This window comes from Nyctibius grandis, chromosome Z (assembly GCF_013368605.1).
Source record: "Nyctibius grandis isolate bNycGra1 chromosome Z, bNycGra1.pri, whole genome shotgun sequence".
Classification (NCBI taxonomy): domain Eukaryota; kingdom Metazoa; phylum Chordata; class Aves; order Nyctibiiformes; family Nyctibiidae; genus Nyctibius; species Nyctibius grandis.
The window spans coordinates 43,023,875-43,045,228 of NC_090695.1; the positions used below are offsets into that span (position 1 = coordinate 43,023,875).

General features: G+C 38.8%; 1 protein-coding gene across 1 annotated transcript in view; it reads right to left on the reverse strand.

Moving 5' to 3' along the window:
- Positions 1–21,354, reverse strand: part of SMC5 (structural maintenance of chromosomes 5) — a 59,170-nt gene that overhangs the window by 9,218 nt on the left and 28,598 nt on the right. The window contains exons 16-23 of the mRNA XM_068422624.1: positions 19,442–19,565; positions 17,670–17,792; positions 11,264–11,389; positions 10,483–10,578; positions 9,980–10,084; positions 9,657–9,776; positions 5,416–5,595; positions 5,231–5,326 (exon numbers count right to left, since the gene is read on the reverse strand). Coding sequence (XP_068278725.1) covers positions 5,231–5,326; positions 5,416–5,595; positions 9,657–9,776; positions 9,980–10,084; positions 10,483–10,578; positions 11,264–11,389; positions 17,670–17,792; positions 19,442–19,565 — 970 coding nt within the window. The remainder of the gene's footprint in view (positions 1–5,230; positions 5,327–5,415; positions 5,596–9,656; positions 9,777–9,979; positions 10,085–10,482; positions 10,579–11,263; positions 11,390–17,669; positions 17,793–19,441; positions 19,566–21,354) is intronic.

The following is a 21,354-nucleotide window of genomic DNA, read 5'->3' on the forward strand; positions in this document are numbered from 1 at the left end:
AACTCCCAAGAAAAGGGGGGTATCGATATTTGTTAGTACTAACTGACACATTTTCTGGGTGGCCTGAAGCATTCCCCTGCAGGACAAATAAAGAGAGGGAGGTAACTAAAGTTTTGTTAAATGAAATCATACCACGGTCTGGGGTACCAAAAAGTGTCTCTTCAGACAGAGGTTCACATTTTTGTGCAAAGGTCGTGAGAGCAATAAGCAAAGCATTGCAGATTAAATGGCAGTTGCATATGCCCTACAGACCACAAGCCAGTGGGCAAGTAGAAAAGATGAATCATCTTATCAAACAACAAATTGCTAAAATATGCCAAGAAACTAGTTTACAATGGTATCAAGCTCTGCCTATTGCTCTAATTAGATTGAGGGTCAAACCTCGATCACAAGAAAAGTTGAGCCCGTTTGAAATCCTGTATAGTAGACCTTATGCTATGCAAATCGTAAATAGCGATGCTATAGACCAAATAGGTAATCAATATATATATGATTATATAATTGCAGTAGGAAAACATTTTGATAAAAATGCCACGGCAGTAATGGAACATCAGCCCAAACAACCTAACTGTAAACTACATCCGTTTAATCCCGGTGACTGGGTGTATGTTAAGAATCTTTTAGGAAAACCCCTGCAAGAAAAGTGGGAGGGACCCTTCCAAGTGCTGCCGACCACCTTCACCGCGATTCGGATCAAGGAGCGGCCTACATGGATTCACTATTCTCGAGTCAAGAAAGCTCCAGAAAATAAGCAAGAAGACCCGACATCATGAATCCAACTCCCTCTCAAACCCTTTCAGCGCTGACCATCGGACTTTTGATAAGTATTATATTATCCCAAGACCCTATTCCAGGAGGACCGTGGTCTAGTGCACGCGCACTACCAACCTCTACCCTTCACCCAGAATTTGAGATTTATGTTTTACATAATAATCAACCTTATACGATAGATGAATGGGATAGCAAAAACTCTTTCGAAGCACGAAAGGGAGACCAAATTCAAATAGGGTGTCGAGAACTCGATACCCTAGTGGGTAAAACAAACAGACTAACACTGACAATTGCATCTGGGCACAAAGTCCCTAGGCAGAACTTAGTTACTTACAGCCAGATAAAAGGTGAAGAACCCATTATCTGGATTCAAAGGAAGGGACAAATCTCGTGTCAGTGGGATAGTATTGAAGGAGGCAGGGCACAGTGTGAAATAATATTCAAGCTAGACCGATTAACGTGGTTTTCATACAGCAGAGAAACCAAGATTCTTGAACCTATTGGCGAACAAGACATTGTAACCACTAGAGACTTTGAGCGAGCCATTAAACTCCCAACAGACGTATACACATAAGAAGACCCATATGAAACCACTCCATCTTTAGAATGTAGAGAAATACATAATTCAACTTTTATAGGGCCTCAGGTGATAAGACAATCGAACGAATTAAAGCTGCTGTTAGATCCCACGTATTCTCTGAAGAAAAGTGCAGATAAACATTCAGACAGACATTACACATTTACAAAAAGATTGTCAACCGTTCATACAGCAAAGCCTCAGAGGCTGGAACGCTTGGTTAGCAACCAGATCATACCACAGACGAACACAAAGAGATATAAGTGGATGGGTTGGCACAGGGTTTGGCATATTAAACACAATAGATCAAGAAGTATTACTAAATAAGTTAAGTACCGTCACTTCTAATTTGGGAAAACTTAAAGTGCCTTTAAGTTCATCTATGCTTACACTAGCAGAAACACAATCACTCGTAGTTAAATTGATGACCTTAGTAGCCAACCACACCGCTGAAGATTTCATAAAAATTGCTGATTATACCGGAGATATTAGCAAAGAAATTGCACTTGCTATCCAGTGCGTTCAGACGCAACAATGGGTACAATCAGTGGCAGCAGGAATATTGAGAGAAGGCATGTCAGGCATATTACCTCAAGAAATAAGAGAGATAATACTAAAAGATAACTCCACTACACAATTTGAAAAAGACCACCAAGCTTGGTGGCAACTAGTAAACTTTACTTATGATCCACAGCACAAACACATTGAGACTTATGTCCTTACTATCAGCGCTGCAGAAGAAAGGGCTATATTTCCTATTCTAACATTAGGAGCTATACATCAGAACGTCATTATCAAACCTGTAGACCATAACGTATGGGCAAATTATAACAGTATTAAGAACAAGTGACAGTCAGTTAGTACAGAAGCATGTATCCCTAAAGGACAATTAGGTTATATCTGCGAAAATGCCGTTATAGAAGCTGAAGATTTATGCTTAGATGCTGAAGACAGCGCATGTACCTTTGAAATGCTTCCACACAATAGAACCTGGTCACAAGTATTTTATATGGGAAATGGATCCGCTTATATTAGAACCGCTTGCAAGGATGTTATTATAGATAATTGTCGCGAAATGACTAATGATACTAACCTTTGTGTATGTAATTCCACTACAATTATAGGCTGTGATTTTGACTATACCGCTCCCATAACTACCCAGCAGTTAATCGAAGCTGGATATACTTTATATCATGAGATACCAAAGCTACAGATAGGTATGGATACTAAGCTTCTCAAGGCAATGCTTGTGCATCCTGAAGTGGAGAAATTAGTTCAGGAGGTGAACCAAACAGCTCAACGTATGCTTTGGCAAGTAGAACATAACTCAGAAGGTATAAAGAATATCCTAACAAAAGTTGCACAAGTAGGTCAGCATCACTGGGGGATATCTTCACAGGATATTCCCCAACAGCGACACAAGTTTTTCACTACCTGATACACCCAATATTAATTATAACCATAACCATGCTCTTGTTAACTCTCTTGAATATATGCCTGTGGTACAAATTAAAGTCTATAATCAAGAGAACCCAAATAATCTGGGCAATGGTACAGGTGTATCAACGCCCTCTAGGATTAGAACTTGACGAAAGAATTCCTAAGTTTTAAGAAAAGGGGGGAAATGAAGCCAGGAAAGCGAATACAGTGTAGCAATACAGGAATCAGAGAGTTGAGGTTTGGATGTGGGCGTTAAGCAAAAACTTGGGAGAGTTTGGTGTTAACAGCGGAGGTAGTAATTCACTGAGGAACAGGACGCTATGACATGGCCTAGGACGCTACGACATGAAGTAGGAACAGAGAAAGCTGAAAAATGCTAACATATATAACAAGGGGAGAGAAGAAAAAGGATGAGCCAAGAAATCAAGTATTCTTGCCAAGACACTAAGAATCCTTGCCAGGTACATAGGGAAACCATCCAAATTAAGGAAAGTTCAAGAGTTTATGAAGATGATGATGAAAGGACACTGGGTTCATGAAGCTGAAGAACGGAACGACCCCTCAAAATCTCCCCAAATTGAAGACCACGCCTATAACTCCGCCTGCTATGAATATTATAATTAGATGTTGCAATAATATGAATATGCATGAAAAGGTGTTGTAATCTCTTATGCAAATTGTATAAATAGTCCGATTTCCACGGACTGCTTTGGAACTCTTTTGTCCGGCACGAGCCGGGGGTTCCCCAACGTTGCCTAAAATAAATACCTCGCTGCTTAAAGACTAAACTTTGTCTCTCAGCAGTTTCACAGAGCCTTTTGGGGCATAATTTCAGCATCATCATCGGCTAAAACCTTTACATGAAGTGCTATCCCAATGATGTTCTTCGTGGTAGGCCATTACAACTTCACCATGTTAACTGTGGTGATCACCTACTCGCAGTGGATTTAGAGAGAGAAGGAGGCAAGAAGGAGGAGGCAAGAAGGAGGAGGCAAGAAGGAGGAGGCAAGAAGGAGGAGGCAAGAAGGAGGAGGCAAGAAATACCTTCAGCCACCTCTTCATAACACCATCTATTGCTGCTGAATAGCGGTGAAACACATTCCTTTATCTTCCTCTTACCACAATGTTAAATGGACTGGTTTTTTTTTAACCCTCTGAAATTTCTTACTTCTGCTTTCTCATTTTTACTCTGATCTTTCTGGTTAGCTCTGCACACTCAATTTCCCCCCATCTCTATTCTTAGTAATTTGACAATCTTTAAACACAACTTCTAAAACAGACTCTGAACCCTAGACAATAATTTTCTACAGTTCCTTATATGTGGGAAGCGTTACAGTTAGCAGAGCTATCTCTAGCCTTTCAACATCCAAACCGCTCTCTTATTTCTCAAAGTAAGAGAGAGCACAGAAAAACAGATCCAGCAAAGAGAGAAATCGCAAGAAGACAAAAGGGAACAGACAACACACGGAACAAGAAAGAAGTAATGTGAACAGGAAACGACAAAACAGTGTGGAGGTACATATACTGCAAGATCAGAAGGAACAACAAGCATCACCTTCCCTCTACTTTTAGTCAGGTAAATGCTCTAGGTGGTTTTTCTCAGGCCCTTCAACTGCTATTTACAGAAAAGAATAGCACACACCAGCCAGATTTTCTAAAACACAGTGAAGTACAGCATGTAGGAGAACTGACATCTTAATAAAAAGCAAACAGCCCATTACTGAAAGCTTGCCTCCTTGGTGTACAAATAACCTTTACTGGTCCAATCTGTCTTGGATCAAGCTAAACGTAACATTAGCCTCTGTTAAAGGTGCAGGTGAACAGCCACCCTACTTACTAGTCCTTTCAAGCCACAGCATCACATCACTGCATCACCTAGTAAGTAAATTATAATTTTTTTGTTATTTTAACAGAAGAGCACAATTAAGCACTGGTCATTCTTGGCTGAAAAGTCCTGTTCAAGTCATTCTCCATGAAGCACAGCACTGACTTTTTCTGAGATTGTAAGTCCCAGACTATTACTTGAATAGTTTTCCGCCATTAATGGGGGACTCCTCTATTTCTTCCGACGACAGCAGCACTAGTTTGTTCCAGTGTCATTATCTGACTTGTCTGGCAGTTGGCCTCTGCTACAATTCCAACTCTGTGTGAGCTAGAGGGATTACATTTGACAGCCTTGTTACGTACAGTACCCCTATCCACTGGTAGTTAACTTGTGACACTTCCACAGAGGCCACAATTCCAGAATGTGTTTATGATGAGATGAGCCTTAGTATAAGTTGTCTAAATTCCTTAAAATGGACCAATTCTCTCACAGTTACCCTTTAATATTAAGCTCTTAGGTAAAAAAGACATAAGTTATACAGTGTTTATAGGGATATTATTACACAAAACTCAACTCTCCTACACATTAAACTTTCATTTTCACTTTCTGCCACGCACCTTTGGTGTAATAAAGAAGTACTGAGATGTGCTTTCTTTACAAGCAGTTTTCACAACCATTTCAAAAACTCTTCTCTCATTCACTGGATCCATTCCCTAAAAGAAAAAAAAAAAAGTCTGTTCTCTCCGCTATGTCACAAGCATCTGTACAGTAAGAGGTTATATACTGCGCTATTGATCCTCACCTGATTTATTTCATCTACAACCCTGAAAGGACATCTGTTGAGTTCCTGTAGAGCCATCAGGTACAACATAGTGGAAACACTTTTCTCACCTCCACTCTGATGATATGGAGTCAATTCATGAAGTTCCGTGCTACTGTGGAATTTGACTCTAATGCGAATCCCATACTTGTCGTACTCCTCCTATAAAAGCCAGTACCTGTTAAACTCAGTTTCTCTTTACTACAGCTTATTTGGTAATGACATGCAAATTAAAGGAAATTTATGTTAAATGTTCTACAGGGGTCTATGAACTACTCAGGTTCAACTTAATATATTAATTCTGTTTCATATATTTTACTTAACTCTGATCTATTCCTGTTAGATAGAGAATTTTCAATATCACTCCCTCTCCATGACAATGATGTGTTAATTTCTGAATCCTGGGTAAGAAAGACTTCATGCATATTAAGAACATTGACAAGAAAAAAAATTATTGGCTAGAAAATGGAGAAAGTAATGTCCCTATAAATTCCATTCACCTGAAAAAATGCATTAGGGTATACGATGCTATCAACTTGAACAGTGGGGTGATGGCGGGAGGCGGGGTGGGGGGTGTAGGTTAAGATCCCATCTGAACCTCTTCAAGTGCAAGCAGTCTAATTAAATCCTTCACTTTTCCTCCACTAGCAGACTGAGATACAAAGGCCCTACAAAACCCATCATGACAGCATCTTCCCTTTCATACTCAGTCAGGAAAACCACACAACAAGGATTCCAACCCTGGCCTTTTCTTTAACAGAAAACTGACAGTTGTCAGCAGTCTGAGTCAATGATGCATAGGTGTGGGGATAACACATGTGCTTCAAAAGAAGGCCCATGCAAGGAAATACATTCATGATTCAAGGAAAAAAAGAAATCTTTGGAGTACTTGCTAATATTTCTGAAGTTCAGGTAAGCTCAGTGCAGGAATGGAAACGCAACCCCCAGCACAGAAAACCCATACTGATGGCTTACCATTTGGTCTACGTAAGACACAATCTTTATATGCACCTATCAAGTTAATGAGAGCTACAGGGATGATTCAAAAGTTTCAGGAATATAAGTTCCAAGAGGCCTATCCATATTCACTGTATAAGTGTAAATCCTGCACCTGGAGGTCACTGACTTACGTTCTGATAACACAACTGTAATGCTTAGGGTAGAAGAAAGGAGTGGAGGTGATTCATGACGGCTACTCACAGAGTACTACTAGATTTAGAAAGGACAGTTGTGACAAAGAGACAGTGAGAAGCCCATCCCATAGAAGCTGGCACATGCCAGTTTGGTTCAGATTGCCCCATACCACAGTCATCAAAAGGTATATGAACTTGGGTGACCTGGCAGAACAGAGTCCCATTGTAGGGCTGGCTTTTATGAAGCACAACGTCTAAAAGCCACCGTGAAGTAAGCAAGCCATACCATCTTAAAGTCTTAGAATTACCTTAAGGAACTTCAAGTCTGTAGGAACAATTTTCAGCTTATTTGCTACCTTCAGGTTCTTGCTTTGGGATGAGTAATGTACATACCAGATAGCACCTAAGCACTTGGAAAGGATCTATCAAATACTCTCAGATCAGCTAAATCAGAAGAACAAGCCATCTTTTGGTGTTCCTAGTGTTTTACTACACCTGCAGGCAGATAAACATCCTCAGAACTGGAAAGCGTAAGGTCTTATACTGGTATTTACTTTCATGTACTACAAACATCTGGTGTTTCTGGTGTACCAGTGTTACAGAAACATGGAACCATGAATCCTTGAGGCTGAGGCAAATCCATACACACTTTAGGAGAGAATGAAGATGACCTAACATAGTTATAAACTCATGTTTGCTAAGTGCCAACTTCTTCTAGTTTTGAAGACAGGTCACCTTTCTCCCCCTTGATGTTCTCCCAGTTGGTGATGAGTTGCCACTTCCAAAGACAAACTGAAGACCTGCCTTGAGAAGGAGTGCTATATGACCATGACAGACACACTGAAACAAAGCAATGCTTAATGGAACTAAAATTATTTGCAAGCTGATTTTTGTTACCGTTTCATTCTCTCCCACTACGGAAGAAATTTCTTCTCTGGCATTTAATGCAGCTTATCAGAAGAATAATTAGCTCCTTGGATTTGCAGATCATAGTTTGATAGCCATGCCTGATAATCAGGAGCCTAAGAAGGAAAATCACAGGACGTGCTTTCAAAACAAATGAATGTTGCTGCACTGACTTTTCTGGAGGTAGTATTTTTCTAAGGGGAGCTAATAAGACATTATCCTAATCAGTGAAGAAAACAGCACCATAGCTTAGATGAACTTTCTCCATTTTAGTAGGATTTGGTACTTGATTGTCAGGATCAATCTCAACAGACCCACAGTCTGGCTTGCTTATGACCAGAAACACTTAGCATAGTGGAGTGAAAAAATATCCTTAAGTTCACAATTTAGTTCCTGTTTCTTCTGTAATAATACTTGCAGAGCTTTTGCCGTACTCTTTGGAAAGGGACAGGGCTGTGGGACATCAAGAACACAACGACTTCATGTAAGGAGAAATAAAAAACAGGACCTAAGGCCTCTAGGCTCACTGTACTTTCAGATGCATTGGCACAGACTGAAACTAGGCTCGGAGAAGTTTACAAGGCACAGGCTGGCAAAACCTCCAGTAAAAGATCTGCCCTCCAGCACAGCCACAATGGCATCAAAGTCAGGCCTTTGTTGCCAGACTGCTGTGAATACCAGTTCATATAACTGACAAGTATTTCAGGACCTGTTAAAGAATTATGCTCAAAACTCCCCACGGGGAATCAAGGATGGTGAGGGTTATCACTGCTAGCACTCTGAATTCTGGTTACCAAGTGCTACCAAGGAAAGTCAGAACATTCACTGAGATTTCTGCTAGGATGTCAAGGAAGAACCTAGTGAAGTGTTTCACACAGTAGGTACTATCACCAAGGACATCATCAGATCTTAAGGTTCCTGCACAGCAGGCTAACAAAGGCTTTAACTTCAGTGTCACAGGAATATATCTAACAAAGATAATTCTGCCTCAAGTATCTCTTTTGATATTTACAAGTTAAGGCAAAAGAGTCGCCTGCAGAGAAGAGGAAGGAATCCAAACTCTAGAAGAGACTATCCACCTCTCTGTACTACAGAGTTGAGATACCTTGAGGAAAAAGTTTTAGTAATTGGCACAGTACCACTAGCTAACCTCTTAAAACTATTTGTGACATCTTTGCAAGAGAAAAGCAAGACCTTCCAAAGAAGATATTCAGAAAGACAGTCCAGACTCCCTTTCCTTTTAAACAGCTTTACTGTTTTTCTGTGTACTCTCTCCCAACTTACTTTTAGATAAAAGGATAGTATTTGTGTAATATAGATCTGACTCTTTAGGTAACTACCAAACGAACTGAAAAGTCCATGTTTTAATGTCCTACTGTTTCATAATACTAGTTTCTATGTAAACATTTTTATGCAGTTCACATAAAGAGCCTTGTCAGTCACTATTCTGCCCCCAATAATAACTACCACTTCAAATATTTTAAGAAAAGCTGCTTCAGTAATTTACAACAGAAAAAAAATGTTTAAATGTCAACTTTCACTATTGTGGAGTCTGTGCATTACATAGGAGTCTTAAAATCATCATTACAAAGATCAGTTTAAAACAAAATACCCAATTTCTCTTCAGCCCACTGCACTGAATATTTCTCCCCAAGGTACTATTGATGCTTGAAACTTCATCCGTGGTAAACCCTGCCTATAAATGTTACTGAGGGCATAACAGGCTGGGCCAAATGATTGCTACTTCCAAAACAGACAAAATGCCAGCAGACTTGAGTAGAAACTACAGTTAGAACCAAATCAATACAATGCTTAATAATAGTAGATTTAGCCACTAAATGACAATAGAATAGCACAAATTAGCTAAAAATGTAGAATTAAATCACTAACTTAATAACTGAGTTACAGCTAAAGTAAATAGAACACTTCTAACAGAGCCCTCTAATTTGCACTGAGTTGAGTCCTATGCATCTGGAGAGACTCATTTTCCTTTAATCAGACTGATAAGTCAGCTCTAGCACAAAAAAAGTGTGTTCATCAGTAAAAGTTTTTTTTTTTTTAAAAAAAGAACATCTTTCCTACAATCCAAATGACAATTTGTTATTTCTTCTCTAGCAGCACACAAGCAAAAGATGGTGCACGAATATATGAATGCTTTTCTTCAATATAAAAAATAAATCATACCTCATTTTCCACATGAAGATCAACTTCACCAGCACACTGCATAGAACTAAAGAAGTTACTGAACTTCCCATTAATTTGCTCAATCAGCTTTTTCAAGGGGTTTAGCCACCTTTCTTTGACCTAGAAGTAGATGTATCCATGTAAAACCATTTTTAACAACTGAATTTTCCTTTAGAGATAGCATTTCAATTAAAAAAAATCATAATTACAGAAGCTAACATGTCAGTTTACACCCAAGCCAACTTTGAATGTTATCTTTATTCCTGTACACACATTCTATTCTAATAAAGACATGATACAGAAATTATGATTTCAGCCATTACCTGTGAAATGTTTTGCTTATAGTTATCCAATTCATTTTTCTTTTCCTCTAGATATTCCGTCAACTCCCGTATTTCTTGTGTCTGCTTATTGTATTCTTCAACAACCTGACAGAACAACAAAAAAAAAAGCAGTCAACAAAATGTTTGCCAATTCCAACCTTGACTGTAAAAATATCACACTGTACTGATTCTGTTCAAACACAATTGTATAGATTATTGCATTGCACACTGAACAAGACACATTTCTACCTTTAAAGCAAAGCAACTGTAAAGCATTGCTTATTTTCAGGTTACTGCAACTTTTTTTAAAAAAAAAGCACAGAACACACCGTTCTTTTGGAAGAATCTACTTAAAATTCTAATAGATGCAGAATCTGGCGTTTACAGCACATTGTTCCTGCTGTCTAGCTTATTATACCAAGAGAACTAGCACAGAGTGGGAAGCAAGTACAATAAGGGCGGAGGGGGAGGAAGGGAGGGCGGAGAGAAAGCAGTGAACATACCGAAGCATTCAGGCCTGTGAAACAGGAGGCCCTGGTTTTCTCTTCATTCAGAAAAGCATCAATTTCCTCCAACGTGGTTGGAAGAGCTTGAAAAGCCTATGAGAAAGGATGCATGTGTTACGCAGCAATGCTAATGAAGGACTCAAGTTTGTTGAAAAGAAATCAAATAAGCCATGAAATATCATATTACTTTTAATCAGGACGTCACATATTCAAAATTTAACACAGCAAGATTCCCTCACAAACTATTCTGGACAAAGAAAGAAGGCTAGAAGTGCTGCTACATAACAAAGATACATAATTAATTCCTCCTTAGTTGCCTACCTTGTGCAGGTACAGATGCTCACAGACTTGGTATAAGCCAGGGGCTATGCTAGTTCAGCCATGAAAACACTTGTAGAGGCTGGGAGGACCTCCAGGTAAGTAGGCAGGCCCAGATGTCAGTTCTTTTGTGTTGCTCCATTAGAGCAACAAGGTAGAAAAATATGGCCTCTAATTATTTCTATGAACACAAAACTATGGATTTTAACTGAAATTTCAGATCAAATTTTCTCTCCCCTGTGCACAGAACAAAGTGACAGTCAGAGGATATCACAGCACTGTTTAATGGTGCTTTAAAAGAGTAAGTGACAATATAGAAGTCAACACTAACAGAAGTACACATGATCCTTTACTGGTAGCCTTCTAATATAAAATATATAATACTCTTTGCTGGAGAAGTTAGAATGGTGTACATCATCCAGAATTTAAGAGATATGTGGAGATTTGGTTTTGTACATACAGTTTGAAATTCTTTTGGAAGCTGTTGATCCGGACTCAGTTTGCAGACCTGTCGAGCTTTTTTCAGCAATTCCTTGCAGTTCTCTGTAAGAACTCGCTTCCTATCATCCAGTTCACGAAATTGTTGCTGTTAGAAAAGATATTAAAGATATTAAAATACAAATTTTTTTTACTTTGTTATAAATTTCCAGAGATGACACTAGCACACTTGCCATAAAGAACATTCGAATCAGAGAATGTAGCTGAAATCAGACTGCTTAAAGATCTAAAATCTTTGTTTCAACACACAGAACTCATTCTGCCTCTCTGCTCAAAGTCAACAGGTGCCAAGGTAAACTGATCAAAAGCACATTCTTGTAACAGCTAAATTTATTTTCTCTCAACTAGACAAGTATGCATGTAGATTCAATATATGTCTCAAAATAGATTATCTTACAGGAAATTCCTTATAAGCCAAAACACAACTACTGTGAGCCTTATTTTTATTAGCTCCCATTTAACTGTATTTATCTGCTTGGGAGAACACGGTGGACATGATGTACACTGAATGGTATTTCAGCTGAAATTTTAGAGAGTAAACATCATAATTACACAATCAGAAGTACTTCGTTTGCTGTTTCGTATTTTACCTCTGTAATACAGCCAACAAAATACAAAATAGAAACACACATAATTTTTAAACTAGTGTTGAAAAATAAGTGAAAAGCAGGTACAGTTTCTGGTTTTGAACAGGGGTCTCAAGGCTAAACTCCTTGGAACTTACTACAGGTAAGTGGCCAACCCAGCTCTATGACTTCTATAATGCAATGTTACCACAACAGTAGTTAAAATACAATACACAAAATACACCTTCATGAAACACTAAGCTAAAGATTATCTCAAATAAGCAGTATTCAGGCAAAAAACTTCCGAGAGCCTTAAGTATCTCTTCCCCTCTGCCCCCAGAAATCTCCCTCACTTATCTCTAGACACGCAGTCCCTACCACAGGCCTGCTGCTTCCAAATGCTGAGCTGGCAGTGCTTGGGAGTAACTGCTTGCTGCTGTCTCCCAGCTCAGGTGAGTACCCAGCTGCAGACAGCTGGGAGCTGTCAACCACTTAGAAGTGAAAAGGAGTACATACCAAGATACTTGAGCTTTTAATCCAAGTTATTTCATTTTTTTCTTTATACATTTACTCTGTGATTACACCTGCGATCCATCTTTTTAACAGACAGTTACACCATGGGAATACACTGTTTTCACTTTTTTTCAGTGGCACAAAATTCTAACTCAAAATCCATATGCACAATATTTTGCTGCAGAACTTTCTTCTGACAGTTTGGAAAGCTTAGTTATGTTCCTACACTTGGGAGAGCTTTATCTTCCCAATTTTTATTGTTGTGTACTTCAGTTAAACATGGGAGCCCTCCAGTGGCAAAAAAATTTTGAAGTGTTCATTTGGAGATTATATGGTTAGATAAATGTTTATTCTACATTTTAAAAATACAGGACACAGACCCTGATAGCAACTCGCATTACTTTCTAGAAATTTAATTAATTTTTATTTACTGAATACAACAGAAGCAGTAGTAACAGATACGATCACGAGTGATCGTCAATGGAGGTCTCACACTCATTCAAGAATTAGGGCTGCTGCTCTCTGCAGCATATATCGATGCAAAAATCCTGTTTTTTCTTCCCTCCACCAAACACTAGGAAATAGATTTTGCGTTAGAAGTAAGCATTTTGCAATCTTCACAAACACACTGTAAAGACATTTTTCTACACCGCGTTGATGTTTTCAGAAAGGTTAAAAAAAAAAAAAAAGGCCTTTTTTAGATCCCCCCGTCCCCTGCCCTCCACTTCATAAAGTCTATTGTACAGAAGTAGGGAAACATCACATGGGGGGCAAGAAGGACTGGCATTAGAGCTATGCAGATAAAACAGCAGTAAGTGGAAGATGGCCCTCCTTTTCATTACAGCCAAGATCTTATGTCATTCTGAATTAGCACAAATAAAACTCTACACCACAACGCTTATGTTCCATTACATATCTGTGTATGTCCTGCAATATATTCAATAAACAATTTTAAGGAACATTTTAGAAAGTTTTAATTTAGAACTGGACTGTATTTTGGATCCCAGAAATTTAAAAGCTAACTGGCTTCATCTGAAATACGTCTGACCTCACAATAGTGAAGGCAAAGGATCCAGTGAAAGGCAACACACCCATACTTTTTTTATACAAGAAACATCAATTTTATACTTATGTGTTTGACCATTTCCAGAGCCAAAGTTGTCTTCGTTTAGCCTGTACCCAGGGCTAAACAATAGCAGTTTTTCTCTCACCCAATATCCCTTTCCCAACTGAGGAAGGAAACTGGGAAAAAGAGAGAGACCCATGGGTTAAAATTAAACAGATTTAATAAAATAAAGAAACCAATATAAATGCTAAAACAAAACACACAAAAGTATACTTAGCTACAGGTTGTAGCAGGTTGTCCAGGAAGAGAAATCAGCAGCAATGATGGGAAAAAAGGGAGGCCAGAAGAAAGGGGAGCAAAAACAGCCCCACCTCTCCCCAGCAAGCCCTCCCTTTCATAGTGAACTTGGCTGTTAATGATATAGAATACACCTGTGGGCCAGCCTGGGTCAGCTGCCCTGCATTTTACTGCTAAGGGCCTTAATCACCATGGCTGGCCACAAACTGAAATGAAATCCCAATGAAACTAGGACAAAGTCAATTCTGAATCATCTGAAGTGGTGAATCTCAGCTCTCAATTGTACATAAAGCTCCCACTTGAAACCCTGAAGAGCTGCATGAAACAAGATTTCAAGTTGATCTCTAGGCAATGAAAATATGAAATAGATTCAACATTGAATATGCATGACCCAAGTCTAAGGCAAGTAAAATTCTTCAGGCTGTGAAAAGGAAGATACATGTTTGGGCAGAGGAAAACCTCAGCATTCAACAGGAAGAGTGGGAAGCAACAGATATTTGATGTGGTTATGAAGCACATACTAGAATAAATGCACTGACAGTTCAAGAACAAGGTAAGTCTCAATTTTCGTTCATCTTTGCCAGCTGACTGTCATGGCCACATGCTAAATAAATGTTAGGTAAATATAAATAAATAAAAATACACAAGTTTTTATTCCTTCTGCCTCCTATATATTCAAATGTGCATGGCAATGTTAAGGTTCCTCTTATTTCCTGAAGGTGCCTCAATAAAACTATGTAGATAAAAAAGTAACTCTAAGTAGAAAGAGTTACCATTTTGAACTGAGATGCTACCATGAAAAATCATAGCCTAGAGAGAGCTTTACATTTCTTTTAGCCAACAGCATAAGAACCAACTTGGAAAGAGATTTATCCGGGTACTTCAGGAAGGTTCTGTACTAGTATAAGGCTGCAATTACCACTTCCTGAAAGGCATCTACCAAACAGCAGAAATCAATTATATTCTGTATGCACAAGCAATTTGTATTCTGTTGTGCTCATCAGTACTGCAACTGGTTTTGTGCAAAATAGGAAGCTGGTTAAAGGAAATATAGCTACCAGTAGCCAGTGTTTTCTCATGAATTTGTGTTTGAATGCATGCTTGGTGACAATATTTAATTATTTGAAGTTTGGAAACTTACACATAGAAAAACAGAATCTGCATTTTCTTAAAATTTGGCTTAAGGAGCAAATGCTGCGATGTACATACTGAGTATTAATACCAATTATTTAAACAAATCTACACCAAACTAACCTGAAAATTAACAAGCTATCAAAGCAAGACAATTAGCAAGACTTTTCAAACAACAATCATAAACACACAGGCAACTGTGCCAATTATCTAATGAGCAGATGGGACTAACAATCCTCCCTAACATTCAGTATGGGTCACAAACAGAGATTTTCTTCTTAGGCTCATTAAATAAATTAAATACAAGGAGTTGTTAAAATAACACTGAGGTTCCCACTTGAACTACAATGATAAAATACAAAACCCAGAAATCTGTTGTTGCTAACTTGACTTGTTCGAAAACATGTACTTTTTTGGCCTTTCCACCTAAGTGGTTAAAAAATACCCCACCATAAAGCAACAAACATGCTGCTCTCTCCACAGTATCCCAGTGACAAGACCTCACAAAAAGAACATATGTGATCTTCTCTTAGATGTACTAAGTGGGTTTGTGTTTGGTTCAAGTCTTAATCAGATATTTACTCAGGTATTATGAAGACTCAAGATTGCTTGGGAGATAAACACCATGAGTAAGTGCTAAGTAATAACAAGTGGCTTCTTTGGCTGATATCCACCATTCCAGTTTCAGTGAATGCATCATGACCAGCACATGACCTGCAAAAATGTCTGATAATTAAATAACGAATTAATAGTCCCATAATTGTAATGTTTAGGCTCTGCTTTAGTTCACTACACAGCTTTTGTACAACATACTTATTTCTATTTCTCTTTGGCTTCCTCCTTTTTGCAGGTTTATTTATTTTACAAAAACATGCAGCAACTCTTTGTAAGACTTCCTTGAAGCATTCTGATGTCATCCTCAGGGGCAGCTTTGGAGCAACACTACCTTAACAGAGTACTAATGTAGAAAAAATTTTATCAAAGTCACTAAGAAGTTGGAGAGAAGAACCAATTAAATGTACTATTTCAAATAAGACTTAACTTGAGATGAAGCTAAGAAACACTGAGTTTTCCCTATGAAAGTGCATTTCTTAAGGCAGAAAATAAGAAATAAACCAGAGTGTACAACATATATCATTCACAGGGCAATACAGGAAAGAGAACTTCTAATAAAGGGGCCAAAGACTTAATTCAAAGACTCTACATGCAGTATATGGGGAAGCACGGCTTTGGACTTCCATGTACATGAAAACTTAAGATGCACTTTAATAATCAGAAGAATTTTCCTCTAGAGTAGTTAAACTTCTCAAAATTCTAATCACTGGGATTACTGATTTTAGGGTTTTTTTTCCCGTTTTAATGTTCCTAGAACCAACGATCCAAAATATAAGCTCTGATATGATTTCTTCTGCTTACACAGTTGAATGTAACCCAGTAACGATGACTAATGGGACCTCAGCTGACTCAAACACCTCTTCACTAGGGGAGGAGGCAATTTTTGTTTAAGCAAGAATTATAATCAGAATGTTTACCTTACAAGTCCTGTGTACTGATCTGACCAGACATCTACGTATGCACCAGTCCAAGCTACTCTCCAAACGATGAAGATGGGAATAGAGAGAACTAAAAACATTAAATAAATTTCCCAGTGATGATACACACTACTCACATGAGTTCACGGCTTTGTAATACATTCTTACTCCTTAGTGAGCTCCAGCAACAAAGTTATTTTCATTGGATTTTGATGAAGTCTGAATAATAGCTGCATCATGTGAAAGAACTGATGCAACAGTGATTTTCCAAGTAACATGCTGGACTTGCCTCTGTCTTAAAGTTACTTTTTGCTCCTCTTAGGAAGTTCTCCTCTTCCTAATTATCCTGCAAGAGATGATACCTACAACCTCAAGTGGTCTTCTAAATACGTGTCAAGGTCATTTGTTTTGGAAGTGCATATCCACTCATAATAACTATCACTTACCTTTTGAACTGCTTTCGAATTTAACTGCTTTTTTTTTTTTTTTTGTGGATCAAATTGAATTAGCAGGAGGTTATAGTTAACGCGACACTCGCAAGATACAGAAAAAGCTTACCATCCTGTACTTTGACAGTTTTTTTTCCCCCGTACATCGAAAGACTGTACTACCACACCAGTACAAAAATTGACCTCTATGCACCAATCCATGAAACATCACAGCGTCCTCGGCTCTTAGAGAAGACTACTTGTCTGTGGAACTAATTCCTCAGAGACTCTTTTTTTACCTGAACAAATCACAGCTTCTTCATATGAGCAATAGAAGGACTGTTCATCCTCCTTTCTGTCCTCCAAAAAAGGCATTTAATTACAGTATGAGAAAATAAGCTATGAAAGAAAGGCAAAACAGCTCTACTGTACTCTGAAACTGTACTTTCTGGTTCATCTTGAGCTTACATCTCCCATGTTGGCTGGGGCTACTTGTCTATGACAGGCTCAGAGGAAAAATAATACTTCCAAATAACAGCTAGCGTTTTTACAAACACTTTGTGTTATAATAAAAAGATGGACTTTTTATCCAGGACTTGATGACTGTTTAGCACATTTTCATAAAAGCTTAGCTGTCTTAATTGAGGAAGTCAAAGCTCCTATTCAGCTTTAAATGAAGAGGCTGAAGTCAAACTACAGAAATCAAGGCTAAATATTTAGCAGTACTAATACCCATTTCTAAACAAAGATACAGAAGCAACCTTTTCTACACCATAAAGGCTTCCACAGAAGATGTTTCCATAGTAGATATCCCAGTATTCATTGACATGGTTACCTCTGCAGCTCTTAGCTGTACACTTGCTGCTTTATACTCTGATTCTAGTCTGTTCTTCTCAGCAGTCACTGTAGCACTCTGAAGAACCAAATCTGCTTTGAGGATGTTCAGTGATATGCAATTCTACATAGGAAAACAGAAAATGCCATTATTTCCACAAGACTCAAAACTGATACAAGCACTACAAGGCTTTAGAAACTATCCATTCTTTTAGTCATAGCAGTTTAGTTTGGAGACGACCAGAAATGTATGGATTTCAAAATTTTGATAAAACATATAATGAAACATCTTTCTTGTATCAGACCATTTTCTTCTCTTCAGTACGTACTAATGTATATTTCCTACAGCACACAAAGTGTGACAATTAAGCTGATACACAATTGAAATAAATCCCTTTTGTAATCAATAACTATTTCACGCAAATACCATCCATCCTCCCCTACACATCTGGTAAACTGAGAAATACACAGTATGTGTCAAATCAGTTTTCCTATGCTGGGTAAAAAGGAGATTAAGACACTCCCTCAGGCAGGTCACATAGCAGTCATGAAACAACTTTGGCCTCACTTTACAACAGCAACACACTTGGACAATTTACGTACTGGGAAATGGGTATCAAATACAAAAATCAAAAGCATACTCTAGAAATTCCTGTTTTAAATACAGAGCATTTGCACAAGTTTTGAAAATATTTACTTTTCAGTACTATTACTACCTGCACAAGTTCTGTTAAGTTCTGTAATGTAACCTACAGCCTAAACAATCCTTTTAACATGGTAAGTGTCTTCTGCCATTCTTTGGCATTTTCAAAACTGCTTTGGCTAGCCGACCCAAAGGTGATCTCTGAAACACTCCAATTGTTGCAGTCCATGCCTATCAACAAACAGGAACAGCCCACCCATTTGGAATATTTTTGTATTTATTATATAAATACCAGCAACTGAAGTGTATTGAAACTAGCCTCACTTCAGAAGTAATACTCAACTCTTTTCAGGAGTAAGCAAGAACACATCTCAACATTAGTAAGGCATGGCAAAGGAACAACATATGTGCTCAAAGTGTTGCAAGAATGGCGCCATTTCTTGCTGACTGCAAAAGCACAAGCAGATTTCTTTGGAACTTAAAGTAACTGTTTCTTGCTCCTTAGTCACTAAAAAAAAAAAACACCTAAGAAAATTCACCTTGTGGTAGCACCCATTATTAGGGTTTACAGGCTAAGCTAAAGCAACAATTAAGTCCAGACTGTTTTCTTCTTTTTTGAGTTAAAGAAAACCTCATGACATTGGAGCCTGAGACTTGAGTACTTTTCCCATCTTAGCCCTCTTCCACAATCACGGATCCTTACAGTTTCAGGTCAATTTTTCACAGGACTAATGACTACTCTTTTTTTCAATAAAAATGAAAAAAAAGGAGATTATGAAGTAGCGTGGAAGAAACAGTTCACAGAATTATGCAGTATTCTGGAAATGTACAGGTTGAAAGGGATAAACAGTTCATTCCTAGTTCACTCCTGTATTTACTGAATCAGACCATGGATTGTAAGACTCCAGTCACTAAGAGTCTAAATCAATGCAAGCAAGTGATCTACAAATTGAATCAACAACAGATGAACAAGTTCAAGTTCATAAAAGCTTCAAAAAATGTTTATCTTGAAGCAAGTTAGCTTGCAAACATTTACAGTAACACATCCAAATGTTGCATACCTCCTACTTAAGTTACAAGAATTGGACTCTTCACAATAGTGGAACACATAGCAAGTTAAAAATACATACCTTTATGAGATGCGTTAATTCAGTAACAAGTCTTGCTTTTTGGATATTTATTTCTTTGATCTTTACATTTGCCTGTTGAGATTCCTTCTCTAGGTTGATAGCATCTTGTTCTAGCTGTCTTAAACTATGGGATGAACCAATATTTGATTAATTCTGATTAAAAATAAATTGTACAGAAACATAAAAATTCTTAATCTTGGTGATGAACCAACAGTTAGCAACAATAGGAATTTGTATACTTAAACATTCCAAACACATTAGAGGCATTGCCTATCTATGCACTTCAAACCCAAGAAATTCAAAAGACAAAAAATTCATTATTAAAGAAACTCTGATTTTGGCTACTAAGGGCGTCACTTGGCAAGCATATACCTTGACTTCTGTAAATTTCTGACTTAGGAAAAAAAAAAAAAATCAGTGTAAGGATGACATTTTTCTTCTGCTGCTAGTTCCTTGCAACAATACAACATAGGAGAGTTCAGAAGGTTTGCTTAATTCTTGTTATATATCCTCTATTGAGCATTCATGTGTATGTGAGTCTTAAGTGCAAGCAACTATAGTCAGATCACAAGTCAGGGGAAAGGGCCTGCTTGCCCATGGTGCCAGCAACTGGAGAGGCCAAAGTGAGTAGACGTAAGTGACAGCTACTGGGGTGGGTCCACAAGTCAGAGGCCCACGTGTCTATGGTGCCAGCACCTGGTATAAATGCAGGTGTGCAAGTGAGTGTTTGATCACTAGTGAAGACCAAGCCAAACTAGCTGGCAAGTAGGTGAAGTGGCCTGCAAGCCAAGGGTGTATGTGTGTCACTAAGGATGAGACCACAGAAAGAGATGGCTATTGGATGGGCTAGGGTAGTCCAGCCTGGCTGCCAGAGACCATGAGGTCCGCTGTCTCTAGGGCTGAGACCTGCTGGCATGTATATGTATTTAAAGGTAAGATGACAGGGGTACTGGCTATTGGGGACCTAGGGGAGCCATGGCTACCTCTGCACATTTGTACTCCTGTGTGTCTCTGAGGGCAAGACCACAGAGTTGGCTATCGGGAATCCAGGGAGTCCCAGCCAGTTCTGCATGCGTGTGCACATGGGTGAACAAGGCAGCCTGTACAGGCAACAGGAGCAGGGCTGCAGCTTTGGGGGTTTGTGTGTCCAGGTACCAGTAACTGGGGGAACTGAGGTCCAGGGGCAGCTACTGTGCAGACTCAGAGTGTCTGGACCCAGCTGCTGATGGGATCTGCATTGCTTGTATGTATGCGTAGCAGTCGCACTAGGGGAGCCCCGTCCTGCTCAGACGGAGTACGAACATGATGAGGCCACTGGTGCTGTGTTTGCCCAATTGCTCTGTGTCTCCACCTGTGCTGTGTGGCTGTCCATGTGTCATAGTTTCAACCTGTCCGGCAGCCAAACACCTTGCAGGTGCTCACTCACCCTCACCCGCCCCAGGGATAGGGGAGAGAATCAGAGGGGTAAAGGTAGGGTGACTCATAGGTTGAGATGAAAACAATTTAATAAATGAAATAAAATAAAATTAAACTAATAATGATAATAATAGAAATAGTAGAACATACAAATGTGTGATGCACAGTGCAATTGCTCACCACCCACCGACCAAAGCCCAGCCTGTTTCCGGCTAGTGATACCAGAGGAGAGAGACCCCGAAACCGCAATCCCAGAAAAGCAAGCAAGCTTCCCAGCCATCTATACACTGAGCATGATGTTGCATGATACAAAATATTCTGCTGGCCAGTTTGGATCTATTGCTTTGGCTATGGCCTCCTCCCAGCTTCTTGCGCACACTAGCAAAGCATGAAACTTGAAAAGACCTTCATTTCTTAGCACAACTAAAAACATCAGTGTATTCTCAACATTCTTCTCGTATCAAATCCCATACTAAAACCAAAACATAGTGCTGTTC